This window comes from Penicillium arizonense (genome assembly GCF_001773325.1).
Source record: "Penicillium arizonense strain CBS 141311 chromosome Unknown PENARI_contig026, whole genome shotgun sequence".
NCBI classification, from domain to species: Eukaryota; Fungi; Ascomycota; class Eurotiomycetes; order Eurotiales; family Aspergillaceae; genus Penicillium; species Penicillium arizonense.
In genome coordinates, this window is record NW_019173303.1 from 254,012 (window position 1) to 270,869 (window position 16,858).

Consider the following 16,858-nt stretch of genomic DNA (forward strand, 5'->3'; position numbering starts at 1 on the left):
AGGCTTCACCTTGACTTGGATTGAAGGCACTAGGGAGGCGATTTTCTCTTTTAGAGAAGCACCACTCTACTACAATAAGCCTAAGAGGAAATGTAGCGTCGATCTCGAGTTTTATGTTAGCTGGCTAGTTAAGAAAAAAAAGAAAAGGGAAAAAAATACATTCTATCAACTACTTATCAGACTAAGGCAAGGGAAGCTTCTAGTCACTGACGGTCCCATCCAACCAGGAATAGAGGGACCGAGTGACATATCCATGACCTATCATTGTTACACTACCAGAACAATCTTCCAAGCAAAAGCTCAAAGCAGCGTTCAGCTTTCTGAAACCCTACTTGAGTAAACACAGGAACCAAAAGTTGAACCAAAGCCAATATGGTTTATCGGCCAACCATACCTAAGCAGTTATACCCACAAAAGTTATCAATACTTAGCTTTATATATAGCACAAATGGTTAGGGGCCAGTACCGGCGGCAGCACCAGTTGTCCAAGCTGGGAGATGATAAACAAGCTCCGCCTTGTTATCAGTCAAATACAAGTTATCAGCACCAGGGCTAGTGGCAGTAAATAAGACAAATTTCATCCAAGGTCCTGTGAGTCTCTCTGCTGTATTGTCGGGATTCACCGCGGCCAGGACTTTAACGAACGGGCACATGACGGCCCAGTTGTGGTCTCTTATAGAGACTTCAATCTCCACAACTCTTCTTGATACCACGCCATTGCCAGTAACTAATTGTGAATGGCCAAAGGTTGGAGGCTCTAGGCCGGACATAGCTTCCATCTGGTCCACATCCTGTTGGTTGATGGACATGATTTCGGCGCCGGTATCATACAACAATGACTGCCCAAGCGGAGCACAGTTGAGGCTTGCACCAGCCGTTCGCATTTCCGTGAAGATCTAGATGGAAGAGAAGATAGACGTTAGAAAAGTGAAATGTTGGGAAAGGAGGCTTGCCGATATCATACTTCATGCGAGTAGTAGCTGTTGGTTGGCCCGATTACGGAGAAAACCATCTGTTGAGGAGGCCCTGCTCCAAGAAACTATGAAAAACCGCGTTAAAAAGTGAATTACACCATTGGAATATCTCAATCACTAACCCCTTCAACCCAGAACTCCCGGTGCGTTTCATACTGCGCGAGAAACGCTTCGTGTCTTTTGTGGTCGAACGGTTCTGGTGGACCGATCAGCATTCCTTTGGACCAGTAGGTGATCATGCCTCTTATGAACATAAGCTCTTTATTCCTGTAGGCTTTCATGAGAGCCCTGACGTTTGGAAGCTGACCATACACATCTGCGTCGTCGGATTCAGTGAGAGATGCTTCAATCGCCCTCAAGGAGACCAGTCGTTCAACGGTCTGCAAGTCAAGGCCCGCAGGCTCCGATGCAATCATCCCCTCACGCTTCTTCTTTCTTTCGAGATACGATTGAAGCCTTATTTCGAAGAATGCAGGGAAGATGTTATCGGCAATTCTCTGGTGGCATCGCTCAATCTGCTCATCGATCTCGTCCTCAAGAAGATCCGGCTCATGAGTGTTCCACCCTTCAGGTAGCTTCGAAGAATTTGTCAGAGGCTCATCCCCTTCATGAGTCCACCTCGGCTGCCTTTCACCACGCGGTGGCTTTTCGATATTTGTCCCGGCGGCATAAGCAGCCAGGACGCTATAATCAACAAATTTTCCGTAGTTCTCCTTGTCCATCAGCCAACGCGAGTTGGAGTTGGCATCAATATCCATGGGGTCTTTGTCTTCTGGGGTAGGGGACCTTGCGGCCTCCTTACCCTTCTTGGAGGCTGCGGCCTTTCCAGTCTTTTTCATAGACCCTCTGGAGGCAGCCCTGGATTTCGGGGCGGGTTTCTTGACGGCAGCGGGGTTGACCACCTTGGAAGAAGACCTGACAACCGGGCCTGAGGTCTTGCGCGCGCTCCTGCGTGGTGGCATCTTGAAAAGAAGACCTTGGTGGTATGTCGTCAAATATTCGACAATATCAAATGTAATCAAGTATGAACTGAGAGGCCATGGCGATGATATTTGTATTCACTCTGCGTGAGGAACTGATACTCGCAAATAAAAACAAAGAAAGCAGCAAGCTGAGTTACCGAGTAAGAGGATAATGTCTGTTTGTTGAAACAAAGCGATGATCTCAGGGGACTCGAGTCTCAAATATGCTATTTGGGGGGACAAAGAGATCAAGATGCTTCGGCCCTAGCACGGCAGTCGTAGCAATCAGTCTTTCATGATCTACGTGATTAACTTACTATTTGTTAACTATTTTAAGTCCAGTCACTCAAAATCAGCAAAAACGAGGTGGAAACAGAGGTGAAAACGGAGAGGCTAAAGGAGGGTGAAACCTAGGGATTATGTCCAGGTAGTTGATCAACTAAGATGAGTGGGTGCTGAAGTTTGTTTCCCCAGTGACCAGTCCTTTAGTCTCGTGTGAACGTTCATTTGATTCATAACGGTGTCTTTGGGGCTTCAATGAACAGGGGTAGGAGATTCGTGGTCAAAGAGTCGAGTAGACGTTTCGAGTAACCAGCCTTCCACAGCACAAAGAAGGCATGTATGTAGACCAAGGTATTTCTGCTTCGGCTTCTGGGAAGGCTTTCTGTTGAATAAAGGGGCGTTTCGACTCCTCGCCAACAAACCATATTTCCCCAGCCTCGACTACGCTCTGGAAGAACAGCGACTCACTAAAGGATTTCGTGGCTCTGAAGCAATTAAGAAGGGGGTTCGAACTTTGTTATACTTCTCCAGAGGCTGCACGAAGGTATGATTCGGGCTCATCTAGGTTGACAGAGATCAGCGGCATTAATGAGGATATTCCTAATGTTCCATGGAGGAAAACTCGGTATACATGACGAGGCAAATTCAGTTGTAGTGTGTGTGTTGAAAACTTATAAATCGAGTCACACAAAAGAATATAAGTGAAAAAGGTAGCAAAACTAATTTCAAGTGCGTCTGTATACAGATCTCAAGCAGAAGGAATCTACAATGTATGCTACAGTTACAAGTCACTATAGTATAGAGATATATCTATTCCATAAGCCGTCAAATTCTAACCAATATGCACCTTGATTCTTTCTCGATCATTTCATACGTGAATATCATAGAGATCAATCACAAAAGTAAAAAACGCAGAAAGACGGGCAATTTTTCCGACCTAAAAAAGCAAGGAACGGTCGTACTAACACGAGATAGGGGATGGATGGACAGGAGAAAAATGAAACCGTGAAGAATTGTGAAAAAGAGAAAAGAACATGCCATTACATCAGAATCTAAGCCTTGATCGCTGCGCCCAATGCACCACCGCCGAACTGCTGGCCACCGGGTCTCCGGTCTCCCTGAGGGATACGGGCACCACCGCGACCACCGCCGCGACCACCACCGCGGCCGCCACGGCCACCACGGGCGCCGGGGCCGTGCTCGCGCTGGAAGGCGTTGGCCATACCCTGTGTGCGCTGCTCGAGGGTCTTTTCGTTGGACTCGAGGAGGTTCATGGACTTGTCGGCAAGGGTGACGATCTGGGACTGGAGGCGGGAGAGCTCGACGCCCTTGCGGAAGATGATGGCGTCGTTGACCTGGTCGAGGGCGGCAGCGAGCTCCTCGTGAGAAATCATGCGAGAAATCACGGAGACGATCTTCTTGCTGCTCAGCTCGAACATGGCCGCTAGGGAGGTGATGGAGAGGCTGTCATAGAAGGGGGCGTATGTGAAGAGGTAGGTGCGGAGACCCTCCTCCTGGGCCTGCTCGGAGAGCATGGCCTTAATCTTCTCGGGCTGGGGCATGAGATCCCAGATCTTGATGGCAGCGAGAGACTCGGCGGATTTCTTCCATTCGCCCGCGGCAAGAAGCTTGGCCGATTGGATCACACCGTCACGGGTGTTCTCGGGGGGACCGGTGAACACCTGGCGCTCGTTGTAGTCCAACATACGGCGGAAAGTCTTGGAGATCATGCGGCGGCGCAGCTCGGGGGAGGACGAGCTCTGGGCCATGAGGGGAACCTCGAGGAACATGCTTGAGGTGAGGTAGATACACTCGAGCAATTCAAGGTTGATGTGCATGTGGAAGGGCAGCTGGCGGGCCTTCTCGGCCTTCTCAACTTCGGGGCTCAAGCTGGCAAAACGCTGCAGGATGAGACCCTGAGCGAGCAGCTCCTTTTGGCGGCCGCTACCGCAGATCTCACCAAGGGTGTTCTGGGCTTCGTAGATGAGGCCAGCACGGAAGGCACAAAGACCAATCTGAACAAGTGTGCGGTTGAACAAGATCTGGGTGGCAATATCCATGGAAGAAACAGACTCCGTAAGGTGAGACATGAGCATCAAATCACGGGACTTGTAGTATTGGTCGTGGAGGGCGAGGAAGTAGATCTGGCAAAGCATGGCACGGGCACGGGGAATGCCATCGCTGTTCTGGAACATGTAGTTGCAGATAGCGGCAACGAGGCTCTGAATGTCACCGGCCTTGGAGCCAGCAGTAACGGCGGAGTTGATCTTGGTAGGAACAGCCTTGTCCTTGTTGTCCTCAAGGATGGAGACAACCTGGGCAGGCTTGAAGTAGATGTGCTCCAACCGTCTGATAACAACTCTGTTCATGCTCTCCTTTCCGTTCTTGTCGGACTCGCCGAGGCTCTCGACGTACAATTGTGAGCGGACAAGGTTGTTGTACAGGTTCTGCTCGTCGCTCAGGCGCTCGATGTATTCAGCGGTGTGGGGGTCGATCTGCTGGAGAGAGCGGGTGAGCTCGTCGTCAAGGCGCTCGACGAAAGAAACAATGGAACCGGGGATGGCGAAGGTCTCGCCCTCCTCAACGGTGGGCTGCTTCTCGTCATCCTCCCACTCATCGGCAACCTCGCTGATGATGTAGCTGCGGTTGTCCTCCAACACAGTCAGGAGAGTCGAGTATTCCTCATCGGCAGCCTTCCATTGCTCAGGGCTCATGTAGTTGGTGCTGGATGTGCTGGTGAGATCGAAGCGTGTGGAGATCAGGGTCATAAGAGTGCGGATGCGCTGGTAGGGGGTGGTGGCCACTTCAAGGAGCTTGGTCATGGTCTTAATCTGGTCGGCACGGTCGGTGTTCTTCTTTCCGCGGGACTCGACGATGACGCGGAGGTGCTTGAGGATGCTCTCCGGGGTGTACTGGAGGGTCTTACCACCACGGCCGACAGTAGCGAAACCATCGTCCTCACCACCGGCAGCGGCGGCAGCGGCGAAGTTCTCGATACGCTCAAACTTGGTGGGCTTGGGAGCAGGGGCAGGAGCGGGCTTCTCCTCGACGTCGCTGGCCATGAACTCATCCTTGTTGGCGCGGTACTTCTCGATCAGGGAAGCGTACTCCTTGTTGTTTTTCTTGATCTTCTGCTTAACGGCGTTGAAACCCTTGCTGTTGCTGGCGTTCATCTTCTTATTCGAGGCCTTCTGCTTGGTGACGGTCTCATTGGTGAAGTCTTCGAGCTCGGCGACGGCCTGGATGTAGATCTTGGGGGTAGGGCCGGTGATCTTGAGGATCTGACGGTTAAGGTTGTCGAACTCTGTAAATCATACCATGTCAGTCGATGCCGTTCTCCCACCAGATATGTTGCCATCGCGGAGTTTTCCGAGACCCAAAACCACAAAATGATTCGAATCCCGGAATATGGTGTCACTCACCAGTGGCAATAACAGCCCAGTCGTTGATCTTTTCGGCATTGTCGATCAACTTGATGGTGTTCTCAAGTCCCTCCAGACGCTTGTCCTTAGCAGACTTGACAATCGTAACCTTCTCCTCCTCCTCGCTATCCTCACTGCCGGAAGAGTCGTGCAAGAAAGCGCTGGCTCCCTTGCCGCTCTCCTTGCCCTCGCCTTCGCTGTCGCTCTCAGAGCCAGAGTCGGATTCGGACTCGGAGTTGTCAGAGGATTCCTCCTCAGAGCCGGACTGGTAGACCTCCTCCTCCTCATCAGACGAGCTGTCGCTGTCGCTGCCGGAGCCGTAGAAGAAACGCGACGCCATGATTGCGGTTTTCGGTTTCGGTAATAGGAAATGGCGATCCGAGTGGGAAAGTGAGGTCGTCGCCGTCTGAAAGTTGAGTTGGTTCCCGCAGCGAGCCACACACGAAATTTAAGCGAGGGGTTGACTAAACCCGATTAGGACTAGGCTGACTCAGGACAAAGAAGCCCCGTCTATCGACTTTGACTGTTCTTTTATTACTGAGCTTAACTACATAGGTTTTTGATTTTGTCTGTATATTCCTCCGGGCTAGTGACTCACAACCTTACTATATCAGAAATATCTCACCACCCGCAAAATATACAACAGAACGACACCAAGTTATATAGTGAACCACATGAGGGACCAACATTATCATACGGGGAACAAATGAACTTGACTCGTTACTATGCTTCCATTGTTCATTCAACTCAGTTCTACTACTGTATACAGGGTCACAAGAACTAAAACCCAGACTAGAAACAACACAGCGGCAAGTACTATGCTCAGCAGGCTTGGAAATAACCATCCAAACAGAAAAAAGCACACACAAAATGTGGCAACCCTCCCAAGTAAATCCAAATTTAAGAAAAAGCAACGGATTTACGGGGAGGCAGGACAAACAGAAGAGCAGAGAAATCGTTCTTTCAAGCTCCAGGCTATGCCGAGAAGAGAAACACAAGACATCGTGAAAAGAGGACAGAGGGTCAGTTGTACCGATAAACCACTGCCTAACGAAAAGAAAAGAACAGAAATTGCACAACATAACTGGAATCGTAACACAGCAAGAAACGCAACGAAACAAGGGTTGATAATGCGGATGATCTCTTGGCCTGGACCACTGATGGGCACTGGACTCGCGAGGCGAGCGTGCAGACCGATCAAGCGCTAGCAAGCAATGCAAATGCAGATCGTGTATCAGCGGTCGGAGATCATTTGTAAACCGCGTCCACCCACTGCCCCCGAAGGGCTTTTTTGTGACCCATGCACCTACAAGAGCCTGCCGGGCAAGGGGAGGCAGGTTGGCTGGCGAGGAGAGGAGCGGGCCTGTAGAGCGAGCAGGCTTTACAGACACAGTGCGCTGAAGAGTCATGGAGCTGGTTCAGGATAAGAAAAAAAGGTATCGATAGACTAGTACCGACGGGCCTGCTCTCATCTCATGTGAAACAAGGGACGTGACAGATAACCCTCTGCTCGGATGTTCTAGTGCCATTGGTTCTGGCCCATGTATCCTTCGCTCAATACACCGTCTTCGAGGGTGCGGATGAAGTCTCGGTTGCGTTGATTGCCGCCGCCGCTAGCTGCTGCTCGGCTTCCGCGTCGTCTTTGGTTGGAGTTTGCATCCACATATCCATCAGGAGGAGGGGGGTAGTATGCGGGACTGGGCTGGAGTCGAATCGGTGCATTCGGATCCAGGTGGCTCGCCACTCGCTGAATGGTGGTTGGGATACCCTGAGGATCCATGGTGGATGCTCGTTGACGGCCAGCCCGTGTTGTTGCCTGTGCGTAGAGACTCTGGGGGGGAACCTGGCCAGGAGGAACCTGGCCTGGCCCTGGCCCTGGCATCATTCCCATTTGGTGGCCATAGCCCGGCGGCTGCTGGGTGGGGTATGGGGGTGGTGCACCCTGGTACATGCCGTTGTACATGGGCGGAGGCTGGGTTTGTGGTGGCGTATGGAATTGATTCATTTGCATGGAGTAGGCATTCTGCGCATGCGCAGCCTGGGCCGCTCTCTGTTTGCTGGCGGCCTCGGCACGTTGTTGCTGCTCAACACCTGGGGCGGGCTTGCTGGCAGTCGAGTACTTAAGGTTCATCGGTGGCATGAAGGGTCCAGTGAACTTTTGCTGGGTGATGAATGGGTGCAGTTTGGCTTGTTGAGGTGACCACCGCTCGAGGGGGTTGATCGAAAGTAGTCCGCGCACGAAATCGATGAATGCGACCCGGTTGTTCAGTTCTGTGACAGTGAGTAAGATGTCAACCATGGGGCGAATCAGACCTTACCTCGCTCAACCTCTGCTTGCTTCATGTTCTTTCGAGGCATCGGGTAGCTGCGAATGATCTCCTCCAGTGTCGAAGCAGAGAAATACTTCTTGCTGGGTTGTTCCTTCGTGTTGTGTTCCCTCGAGTATTGCTCCAAGGTCTTGAGACGGTATGTCTTCCGCCCGAACTCATCTTGAGTCTTTTCGAAAAACTCGCCTGATTGTTTACCCATTTCGAGCATCCAGGTGGGTGGTATGCCCAACATCTCGACGATTCGACATACCTGATTGTATTCCGACGAGCCTGGGAAAAGAGGCAGGCCCAGGAAAAGTTCCACGACGATACATCCGAGTGACCACATGTCGATGGCGGATGAGTATGGCAAACCAAGGAGCACCTCTGGGGAACGGTAGAATCGCGACTGAATGTAGGTGTAGACTGTTTGTCGTTCATCGCATGCTGAACCAAAATCGATAACTTTGATGATTGGACTCTCGAGGTTTTTGAGTAAGATATTTTCGGGCTTCAAATCACAATGAATAAGATGCGCCTTGTTCAACAGACTCAACGCGTTCAACAGTTGCTGGGCAAAGACGCGAACGAGGGTCGTACTCAATCCACGGAATTGGTTTTGCTTGATGAGCTCGTAGAGGTTGACACTGAGAAGCTCGAACGCGAGACACAAATGTTGCCGGTGAATGAAAGTATCCTTGAGGCGAAGGAGATGGTGGTCATCGTTCTTGTCGTACTTGCTGTTGAGCTGCAAAGGGTAAGCGGACGTTCGACAGCGCCTCCAAATATGATGGGAGGCTTACCAGATCTAACACGGAGACTTCCATCATACTCTGATTGAAGTAGGCGGTCTTGTTCTTGATGACTTTGACCGCTACAACTTCTCCCGTCTTCAAGTTCTGGCATTTCACGACTTGACCAAAAGTACCCTGGCCTAGCACATCTAGGATGAGGTATCGGTTCCTGGAGTTGAAAAAGCTGGTTAGCTTCGATAGCGACTACACAAGAGAACGTATTGGCGTACTTGTGACCTGCTTCTTCGCTGCCGAGGATATCGTTGACGTAAAGGATATAATCGCTATCCTCATTATCATACCCGTCGTTCTTCACACCTTTGCTCGGCTTGGTCAGTACTCGCCGCGGGTTCCGTGAAGACTCATAGTTGAATCCTGGATTGCAAATGCGATACGTGGCCGGAAGGTGGGTTGTCAACGATTGAAGCGGCTGAACGAGCTAGTTAGAGGGCGATAGAACCAGTGGGGTATGCTGAGGACTCACGCTGATGAATCCACCTTCAGGATTAGCGCGTCGATATGCGGGCTGTACATTCATGCGTGGCTGCAGTTCCTGTACAGACTGGATCTTTTGGAACTTCGGGACCGGACCGCGACCGGGGACCAGAGGGGGCTGTGATGGTAGCGAGCCAGATCGCGGAGATCGCGAATCTCCAAATCCAGGACTCATGTGGGAGGAGGCCGAGGTTGGGTAATATTGATCGGGGCTGAGGTCACCGGATTGGAGGGGTGGGAGTCGAGGAGGGCGGTTCGCTATCGAGAAGTTAGCAAATCTGTCAAAGCTGACCAGCTCCACGAGTTGATACTCACTTGGCGATTGGTATCCCTGTGGGGGTGATGCGTATTCAGGTCGGGCAGGCGACCGCCGAGAAGCACTCTGGGGCCCGGACGGGAATCCATAAGAGCTCTGGGATTTGCCAGGACTAGTGGGATATGACATCGGCGGCGACAGGACATTCATCGGAGAATATCTGCGAGCGGCCGACGAGGCCGACGATTCCTCTGCCTGACTCAAAAACTGAGAGGAGGCACGATTGTGGTTTGGCCTCGAAGGGTACTTTGCCCGGTTGTACGGGTCGGCGTCCTCCATGGTGGTATCGGCATCGGTGACATAATCCCGACGGGGGGTGGCGGCAGGTGATGAAGCCATAGAGACAGACTTGGAGTTGTTGCCTGCTGAAGGAGGCTTCGATGCAGTGCCAGGAGTTTGGAAAGACTCATATGTGTATCCGACGGGGGGCTGTGACTGTGGTGGCTGACCGTATTTGGAGGCTAGTTGCTGAGGATGAGACGCCAACCCAGTGGGAAACTGCGCAGGGTGACCCATGAGAGGATCCTGGTACGGCTGCCAACCAGGTTCCATCGTGTACGTTTCGCGAACGAATGGCGAGACTCGAGCTCACCGTTTCGCGCACTGCGATCGGGGATCGTGGGTTGCCAGCGGGGACGGGCACTAGGGGTGCGGTAGGTGAATTCTAACGCAATTCGAGGGAGGGACAGAGAGGAATTGGAATTAGAATGAGATCGTGCTGCACCACATTATCCAGGGAATTGTTGATGAGGACAAGTTCGAAGGGGGAGGGGGGGCGGTCGCAATTTGGTTGCGACGCAGTAGACGTAGGCGGCTTGAGGGTTCAGGCAAGTCTGGAGACGATTGTTGGCACCCGAGAATGACGGGAATCCAACAAGAACAGGGATGGCATCAACAGAAGATGAATTCACAATTCACAAACACGAGAATATACAGAAGAGGCAGAAGAGGGGAAAGGGAAGAAGTGTGGAGGTTGGTGAACCTTGCCCATACCCGCCATGGATTGATCTACGGAGTGCATCATCTACATTTACTATGAGTTGAGTATATAACAATACATTATAGGCCTAGGTGAATTTAAATACATCCTCTCTTTAACTTACTCACCTGGATTGTGGTCTCCTTGGCGACGTGACTCTTTGGCCGCGAGATCGACATTACATACCCAACTATCACTGCCTAATATTTCATGTGTCGTTCGTCCAACGCAGCTATGTGTAGTCGGCGTTACAAGTTATATATGATCAGATGGTGCTTTTATGATAACTATAGCTTTGGTTTATAGTTGTTTGCACTTTTAAGCCCACGAGTTAGTAGTTGGTATAGCAACTAGATTGTGAAGCTACAAATATGGATGTGTTCTATAAGCCAAGACGTATCAACAAGGGCGTACGATGAAAACGAGGTAGTATCAGATATACCTGAGAACCTCCAATGGACTCAATAGGATCTGAATGGTTTTTTTACGTCTAGAGTCGTGTTATCTCCCCTGTCACTTCTTCTTCCTTCGCTGCCTGACGACGGATAGTACACTCATAGGCCATAAGTCCTTTCACATCCGCACCTTTACATCTATATTATTAAACCACTGTTTTTAAACAGTAACAACCCAATGCACTCGAAAATGAGCGAAAAAGAGGCCAACGTAGGGAGAAAACAATGCATGAAACGGTATACTGGCTTCGAGCCTGTCATAGAGAGGCTGTCCAATACTTCATGCTAACCATACAATTCACCAAGCCCATCCGACCATGCAACCACCCATGCTCGTACTGGTGATCGTTGCGCCTGATCCAGACGAAGTCTTCCGTGCTGTTCAGGCACTTAGAGAGAACCTCGCAGAATTACAAAACACTTCTGAGCCCATCCACTACTACTTGTCCCTGAAAAGGTTTCCCGAAGAGGATTTCACTCGTCTTCTGGATAGTGAAGGTGGCAAAAGGCGTAATCTTCGGCTGACATACTACCATGGCCTCGATTTTGCTCGCCTTCGCATCCCGGGGTTTGGGAGCACCTTTTGTGGCGACTTTAGCCTCGCAGGCGCAAAGGTCCGCCGTACTTCCCTGAATGTCTCAAACCAGGCCGACGAAAGCTATGTGCCAGGACCCAGTACAACTCCATAGCTGTCTTTGCTTTAGGAGTCGGATACACTGAAACCATGCCGCAGCTTCGACACGACGCCCAAATCTGGTGGAAAGGCCCGGGCGTCTGACTTCACTCATCACATTGTCGGCATCGATACCAACAGCCCACAGAACGCGATTATCGAGCCCTGGTCTCCAACTCTTGCTGGTGCTCATCTAGGATGCAGGCAAACGCTTTCCATCGCCAATCGCCAGGTCCGGTGGGCCTCTTCCGATAGCTTCTAGCTATTGATGCGCCGTCGTCTCCGCGGTGAAGAGCCAGAAGATCTTGTCATTCCGGACACAGACCTCACATATCTTTGGTTGCGGATCCCGCAACGTAGGGATATACCCCAGCTTGCCAAGCCGTTTCCCCACAGTCACTACAGGTTCTCATCGGTTTTTCTGAGCCCAGCATTGCTCGCTGGCAGCACGATTTTGAGATACCTCCATTTACTATGTTAGTCCCTTCGTAAAATTAACTCACTATCATTCTTTACCACCCACTATACCAACTGCACGGCACTGGTCCCAAATAAGAATCGGATGCTGTAAATTGCGAGGCTTGAAGGTCGTCTAAATATCAATTATTTTGAATGTCCTGTTGGTACAGGAATGACTAATTTTCACTAGGGATTTACATAGTAATTGCTGGCTAAAAAGACAAAAAGTTCGATAGGAAGGCGGTGAGAAAATGCCTGATTTGTAACGCAAAATAGGCCAAATTCAGGCCAAATTTCAGGCAGGAGGGTGTCGGACAAATCCGTAGGGGGGTTTCAATGTATCAATCCTCTATTTATAACCAAGCACACTATCAAGCAGAAGGTCTCGGAACAAAAGCGCAAAACGGCATGGCAAAAGTGAGGTGAGGTCTAAATCCTAGGATTACCTCATTCATGATTCATGAGTCATGTAAGCGGTATGTTAGGCGGTGACTGATTGTGCCACCATCCGATAAAGATTGTCTCTGAATAGGACTTGATTGCTGCCTTTGCCTAATGTATTTGCTCTATTGAGCGCTACCATGCACTCACTTACACATCTATTGCTTTAATCTGTCCTTTATTTTCAATCCATACAATCCTTTTGCACCCTTATTTCACCATGTCCTCTACCGATGAGGCGAGTCGCCTCCGGGACCTTCAAGCCGATGTCCGCAACCAAGATGATCTCGAGAGAGACATCACTCGGCAGGTACGAGCTAGCTCTCGATTTGCAGTTAATATAGGCTGACTTTAATCTCAGGCGGACAAAGCTCTTGCCGAAAAGGCGGAAGAGAATGACATCAAGCGACTCGAGAAAGTCCTGGTGGAGAGAGAGTATGTAAAGTAAATTCCTCACATCTAACAGCACCGCTAACATCTATGTCAGACGTATCGACACCCAGGTCCGCCGAGCGCACCAGCGCCTTACCCATTCCGTCGGCACCGCCACCCGCCATCGGGTGGAGAATGAGTTGAAGGGATTGGAGGTGCGCAAGGCGGGTCTGGTGAAAGACCTGAAGGAAATTCAACAACGTATTGATGAGAGGCGCCAGTCACAAGAGAATGCAACAGTAGCACACGGATCCGGGCGGCTGCCGAACGAGTCGCGCCGTGACTACCTGCTGCGAACTGGAAAGATTACCCCGTTTGCGTTGATGAATGCGGGATCCAGAGATGGGCCGCTTGCCAACCTCGAGGATGCGCTTGTCGATACCGAGGATCAGTACAATGAGGAGCAGGAGCGTGAACGGGCCAAGCATGAGCCAGCGGCATCCCACCGTGATCTTGCACGACCAGATTTCGATTTCGAAGAGAGCAGCAGCAAACGTCGAAAGGTCGCTCAGACTAGTTCCCCAGGGGCAGATTCCTCCGCAAGCTACGTTGCCTCGGAGGGTGCCGAGGACGTATCAGGAGATGAAGAGTTCATGCCTGATACTTTGCCCGAAGCAAAGCCAAGTCGTAAGCGCAAACAAACGAAAGGCAAAAGTGAGCTTGAAGACCTGAGTGGAGTGGATGATGGCAATGAGAGAATCTACCAGGCTCGTGTCCAGGAATGGATCAGTCGGCGTAGCTCTGCTCGACGGGACGCCGCGACTCACTCCATCGAGAGTGGGCTGGATGACGAAGATGAATGGCTCAAGCCACATCCCACTGAACCAGCCATGGAGCTTGACAACGACTTGCGCGTGCCTGGGGATATCAGTCGCTATCTGTTCCCTTACCAGAAGACTGGTGTTCAGTGGTTATGGGAGTTGCACCAGCAAACCGTGGGTGGAATTATTGGAGACGAGATGGGCTTGGGAAAGACCATCCAGGCAATTGCCTACCTTGCGTCACTGCACCATAGCAATAAGTTCACCAAGCCGGCTATCATTGTTTGCCCTGCAACTCTTATGAAGCAATGGGTCAATGAGTTTCATCGCTGGTGGCCACCCTTCCGTGTTTCTATTTTGCACTCATCAGGAAGCGGCATGATGAACCTCAGCAAAGAAAGCAGTCGGGAGAGTGCACTCACATCCGAAATGATGGGAAGTCGCAGCTCTGGCCGTCTATCTGCTGGCCAAAAGGCAGCCAAGAAGATCATCCAGCGAGTCACCCAAGAAGGCCACGTCTTGGTCACTACATACTCAGGCCTGCAGTCATATGCAGATGCTCTCGTTGATGTTGAGTGGGGATGTGCTATTCTTGACGAAGGCCATAAAATTCGCAACCCTGATGCCGGTATCACCTTCAGCTGCAAGGAATTGCGTACTCCCCACCGCATCATTCTCTCTGGAACACCTATGCAGAACAGCCTGGTAGATCTGTGGTCATTATTTGACTTTGTTTTTCCTATGCGCCTAGGCAACCTGGTTACATTCAAGAACCAGTTTGAGAACCCCATCCGGCAGGGAGGATATGCGTCTGCAACTAACCTCCAAGTGCAGACAGCTGCAAAGTGCGCGGAGACTCTAAAGGACGCCATTAGTCCATACTTACTCCAGCGCTTCAAGGCCGATGTAACATCCGATCTACCGCAGAAAAGCGAACAGGTCATCTTTTGCAAATTGACAGCTCTTCAGCGAACGATCTACCAGAGATTCCTTGGCTCAGATGACATGAAATCCATTTACACAGGCAAACGAAACTCACTGTTTGGAATTGACATCCTACGCAAGATCTGCAACCATCCTGACCTGGCAGATCACCAATTGCGGTCTCGCGAGGCGGACTACGGTAATCTAGAGCAGTCTGGCAAAATGCAGGTCCTGAAGGGTTTACTCGAGGTCTGGAGAGATACCGGCCACAAAACCCTGCTCTTCACCCAGGGACGTCTGATGCTGGACATCATCGAGAAATTCCTCAATCATTTGGGTGGTTTCCAATACCGCCGAATGGATGGCACTACACCTATCAAGGAGCGCCAGTCCCTGGTCGACACATTCAACAATGACCCTGAAATCCACGTCTTCTTGCTCACCACCCGCGTGGGTGGGATCGGAGTGAACTTGACAGGTGCTGACCGTGTCATTATCTTTGATCCCGACTGGAACCCATCCACCGATCTGCAAGCGCGCGAGCGTGCATGGCGTCTGGGCCAAAAGCGTGATGTCACTATCTTCCGCTTGATGACCAAAGGCACGATTGAAGAAAAGATCTATCACCGCCAAATCTTCAAACAGTTCTTGACCAACAAGATCACCCGTGATCCTCACCAGCGTGAGGGTTTCCAGTTGAGTGATCTTTACGACCTGTTCTCTCTGACAGATGAGGATGATAAGGAACTGGAGACAACCCAGCTTTTCAAGAATGCGGAGGTTACGTATCAGGAAGAGACCGACGACCCTCGCGATAAGAGGAACCGTGGACGCAAGAGCGAACCCGTTCCGAAGACCGAAGATGAAGATCTAAATGTGGACGGAGTCGCCAGGATCGAAGCATTCAAAGATACCGCCGAAGAAGAGAAAAACTCCAAATCCTCCGAAGATCGCATTATGCACGGTATCTTCGCCCGCTCCGGTGTGCACTCCGCTCTGGAGCACGACCAAATCGTGAACGGCCGTCGTGTCCTTCGCGCCGACCCCAAGATGATTGAAGCTGAAGCCCGTCGTGTGGCCAACGAAGCAGCCGAAGGCCTCCGCCAAGCCGAACAAGAAGCTCGCAACGTCCCAATTGGCCTCCCAACCTGGACCGGTCAGTTTGGCATCGCTGGTCGCTCCGATCCCTCGACCGGCGGTAGCTCTGCTCGGTCTAACCGTGGCGGTCCTTCATCCGCCAGTCTGTTGGCCAACCTTAACCCAGCTGCTGCATCACGATCCAATAGCGACGGCGACCGCAACGGCAACGGCGCTCGTGCCGGTGCTTCTTCTTCCCGCATGCCCCGTGGCAAAGATTTCCTCCCACTGATTCGGGATTATCTCGCTTCTCGTCGCGGTCCAGCATTCTCTCACACCATTGTTGAACATTTCAATCATTATTGTAATATACCAGAGCGCGTGGCTGAGTTTCAGGAATCGCTTAAGACGGTCGCGACACTTGATCGTGTTGGTGGTAGAGGTCGATGGACTCTGAAGCCTGAGTTTGCTCGCAATGCTAGCAACCAGAGCCAGAGACGCTGAATGGAAACCTGGTTTCATCAATAGATGATCATTTAGTCGGTGCTAGATGGCGTCCATTGGGGTGTTTCTTTGTTCTTTTTGGGGATGTGCATGTAAGATAGCGAGTTCACGATATTATGAGGAACGACAATATAGATACCCTGGGTGGGTTTATTCACAAACATACTAAGTCATGACTGCGCTAGGCATTTGCTGCATATATATGTACGCTGTACTGTACAGCCACTAATCCGAGGCTAAGAATCTTCGTTGTCCACCGGGCGTTGCTTAAATGCGCCCCCGTGGAGCCCTGTTTTTGATTTAATAGTAGTCCGCGTCGTTTCATACACCTCATTTTTCATCAAATCGCTCATAACTATTACATATGATCTTATATGTGTAAAAAGTATAATCCACAGAAAATGTCTAGGTACAATGTGTTTATCAGTCAAACTTATGCAACATATGATATCATCCGGGTATAACTTCAAGAAAGGGGGCATTCGCACAGTGGAGTATCCTATTTTTGTGACACAGGGGGCCACAAAATCCCTCCTATACAAGTGACGTGAAGCAAATTAGGCAGGAGATTTGCCCAAATGTCGCATCCACACAATTCA

The 16,858-nt window shown here is 50.8% G+C and overlaps 5 protein-coding genes across 5 annotated transcripts; 2 read left to right on the forward strand and 3 right to left on the reverse strand.

Moving 5' to 3' along the window:
* Positions 1–452: 452 nt before the first annotated feature.
* Positions 453–1,936, reverse strand: PENARI_c026G08468 (uncharacterized protein; the record flags this gene model as incomplete). Its single annotated transcript, XM_022635983.1, has 3 exons — positions 453–896; positions 965–1,039; positions 1,097–1,936. 3 exons carry the CDS (start codon positions 1,934–1,936, stop codon positions 453–455), a joined length of 1,359 nt encoding a protein of 452 aa, XP_022484172.1.
* Positions 1,937–3,270: 1,334 nt separating this feature from the next.
* nip1 (translation initiation factor eIF3 core subunit c) lies at positions 3,271–5,980 on the reverse strand (the record flags this gene model as incomplete). Its single annotated transcript, XM_022636009.1, has 2 exons — positions 3,271–5,522; positions 5,641–5,980. 2 exons carry the CDS (start codon positions 5,978–5,980, stop codon positions 3,271–3,273), a joined length of 2,592 nt encoding a protein of 863 aa, XP_022484163.1.
* A 1,179-nt stretch (positions 5,981–7,159) lies between these two features.
* Positions 7,160–10,106, reverse strand: PENARI_c026G04010 (putative protein kinase Yak1; the record flags this gene model as incomplete). The annotated part of the gene is made up of 6 exons (XM_022635926.1): positions 7,160–7,911; positions 7,959–8,697; positions 8,753–8,912; positions 8,974–9,173; positions 9,228–9,496; positions 9,554–10,106. 6 exons carry the CDS (start codon positions 10,104–10,106, stop codon positions 7,160–7,162), a joined length of 2,673 nt encoding a protein of 890 aa, XP_022484161.1.
* Positions 10,107–11,305: 1,199 nt separating this feature from the next.
* PENARI_c026G07913 (uncharacterized protein) lies at positions 11,306–11,923 on the forward strand (the record flags this gene model as incomplete). The annotated part of the gene is made up of 2 exons (XM_022635971.1): positions 11,306–11,650; positions 11,693–11,923. 2 exons carry the CDS (start codon positions 11,306–11,308, stop codon positions 11,921–11,923), a joined length of 576 nt encoding a protein of 191 aa, XP_022484138.1.
* Positions 11,924–12,781: 858 nt separating this feature from the next.
* Positions 12,782–16,259, forward strand: PENARI_c026G02595 (DNA-dependent ATPase RAD26; the record flags this gene model as incomplete). The annotated part of the gene is made up of 3 exons (XM_022635908.1): positions 12,782–12,871; positions 12,923–12,996; positions 13,049–16,259. 3 exons carry the CDS (start codon positions 12,782–12,784, stop codon positions 16,257–16,259), a joined length of 3,375 nt encoding a protein of 1,124 aa, XP_022484168.1.
* Between the last annotated feature and the right edge of the window lie 599 nt (positions 16,260–16,858).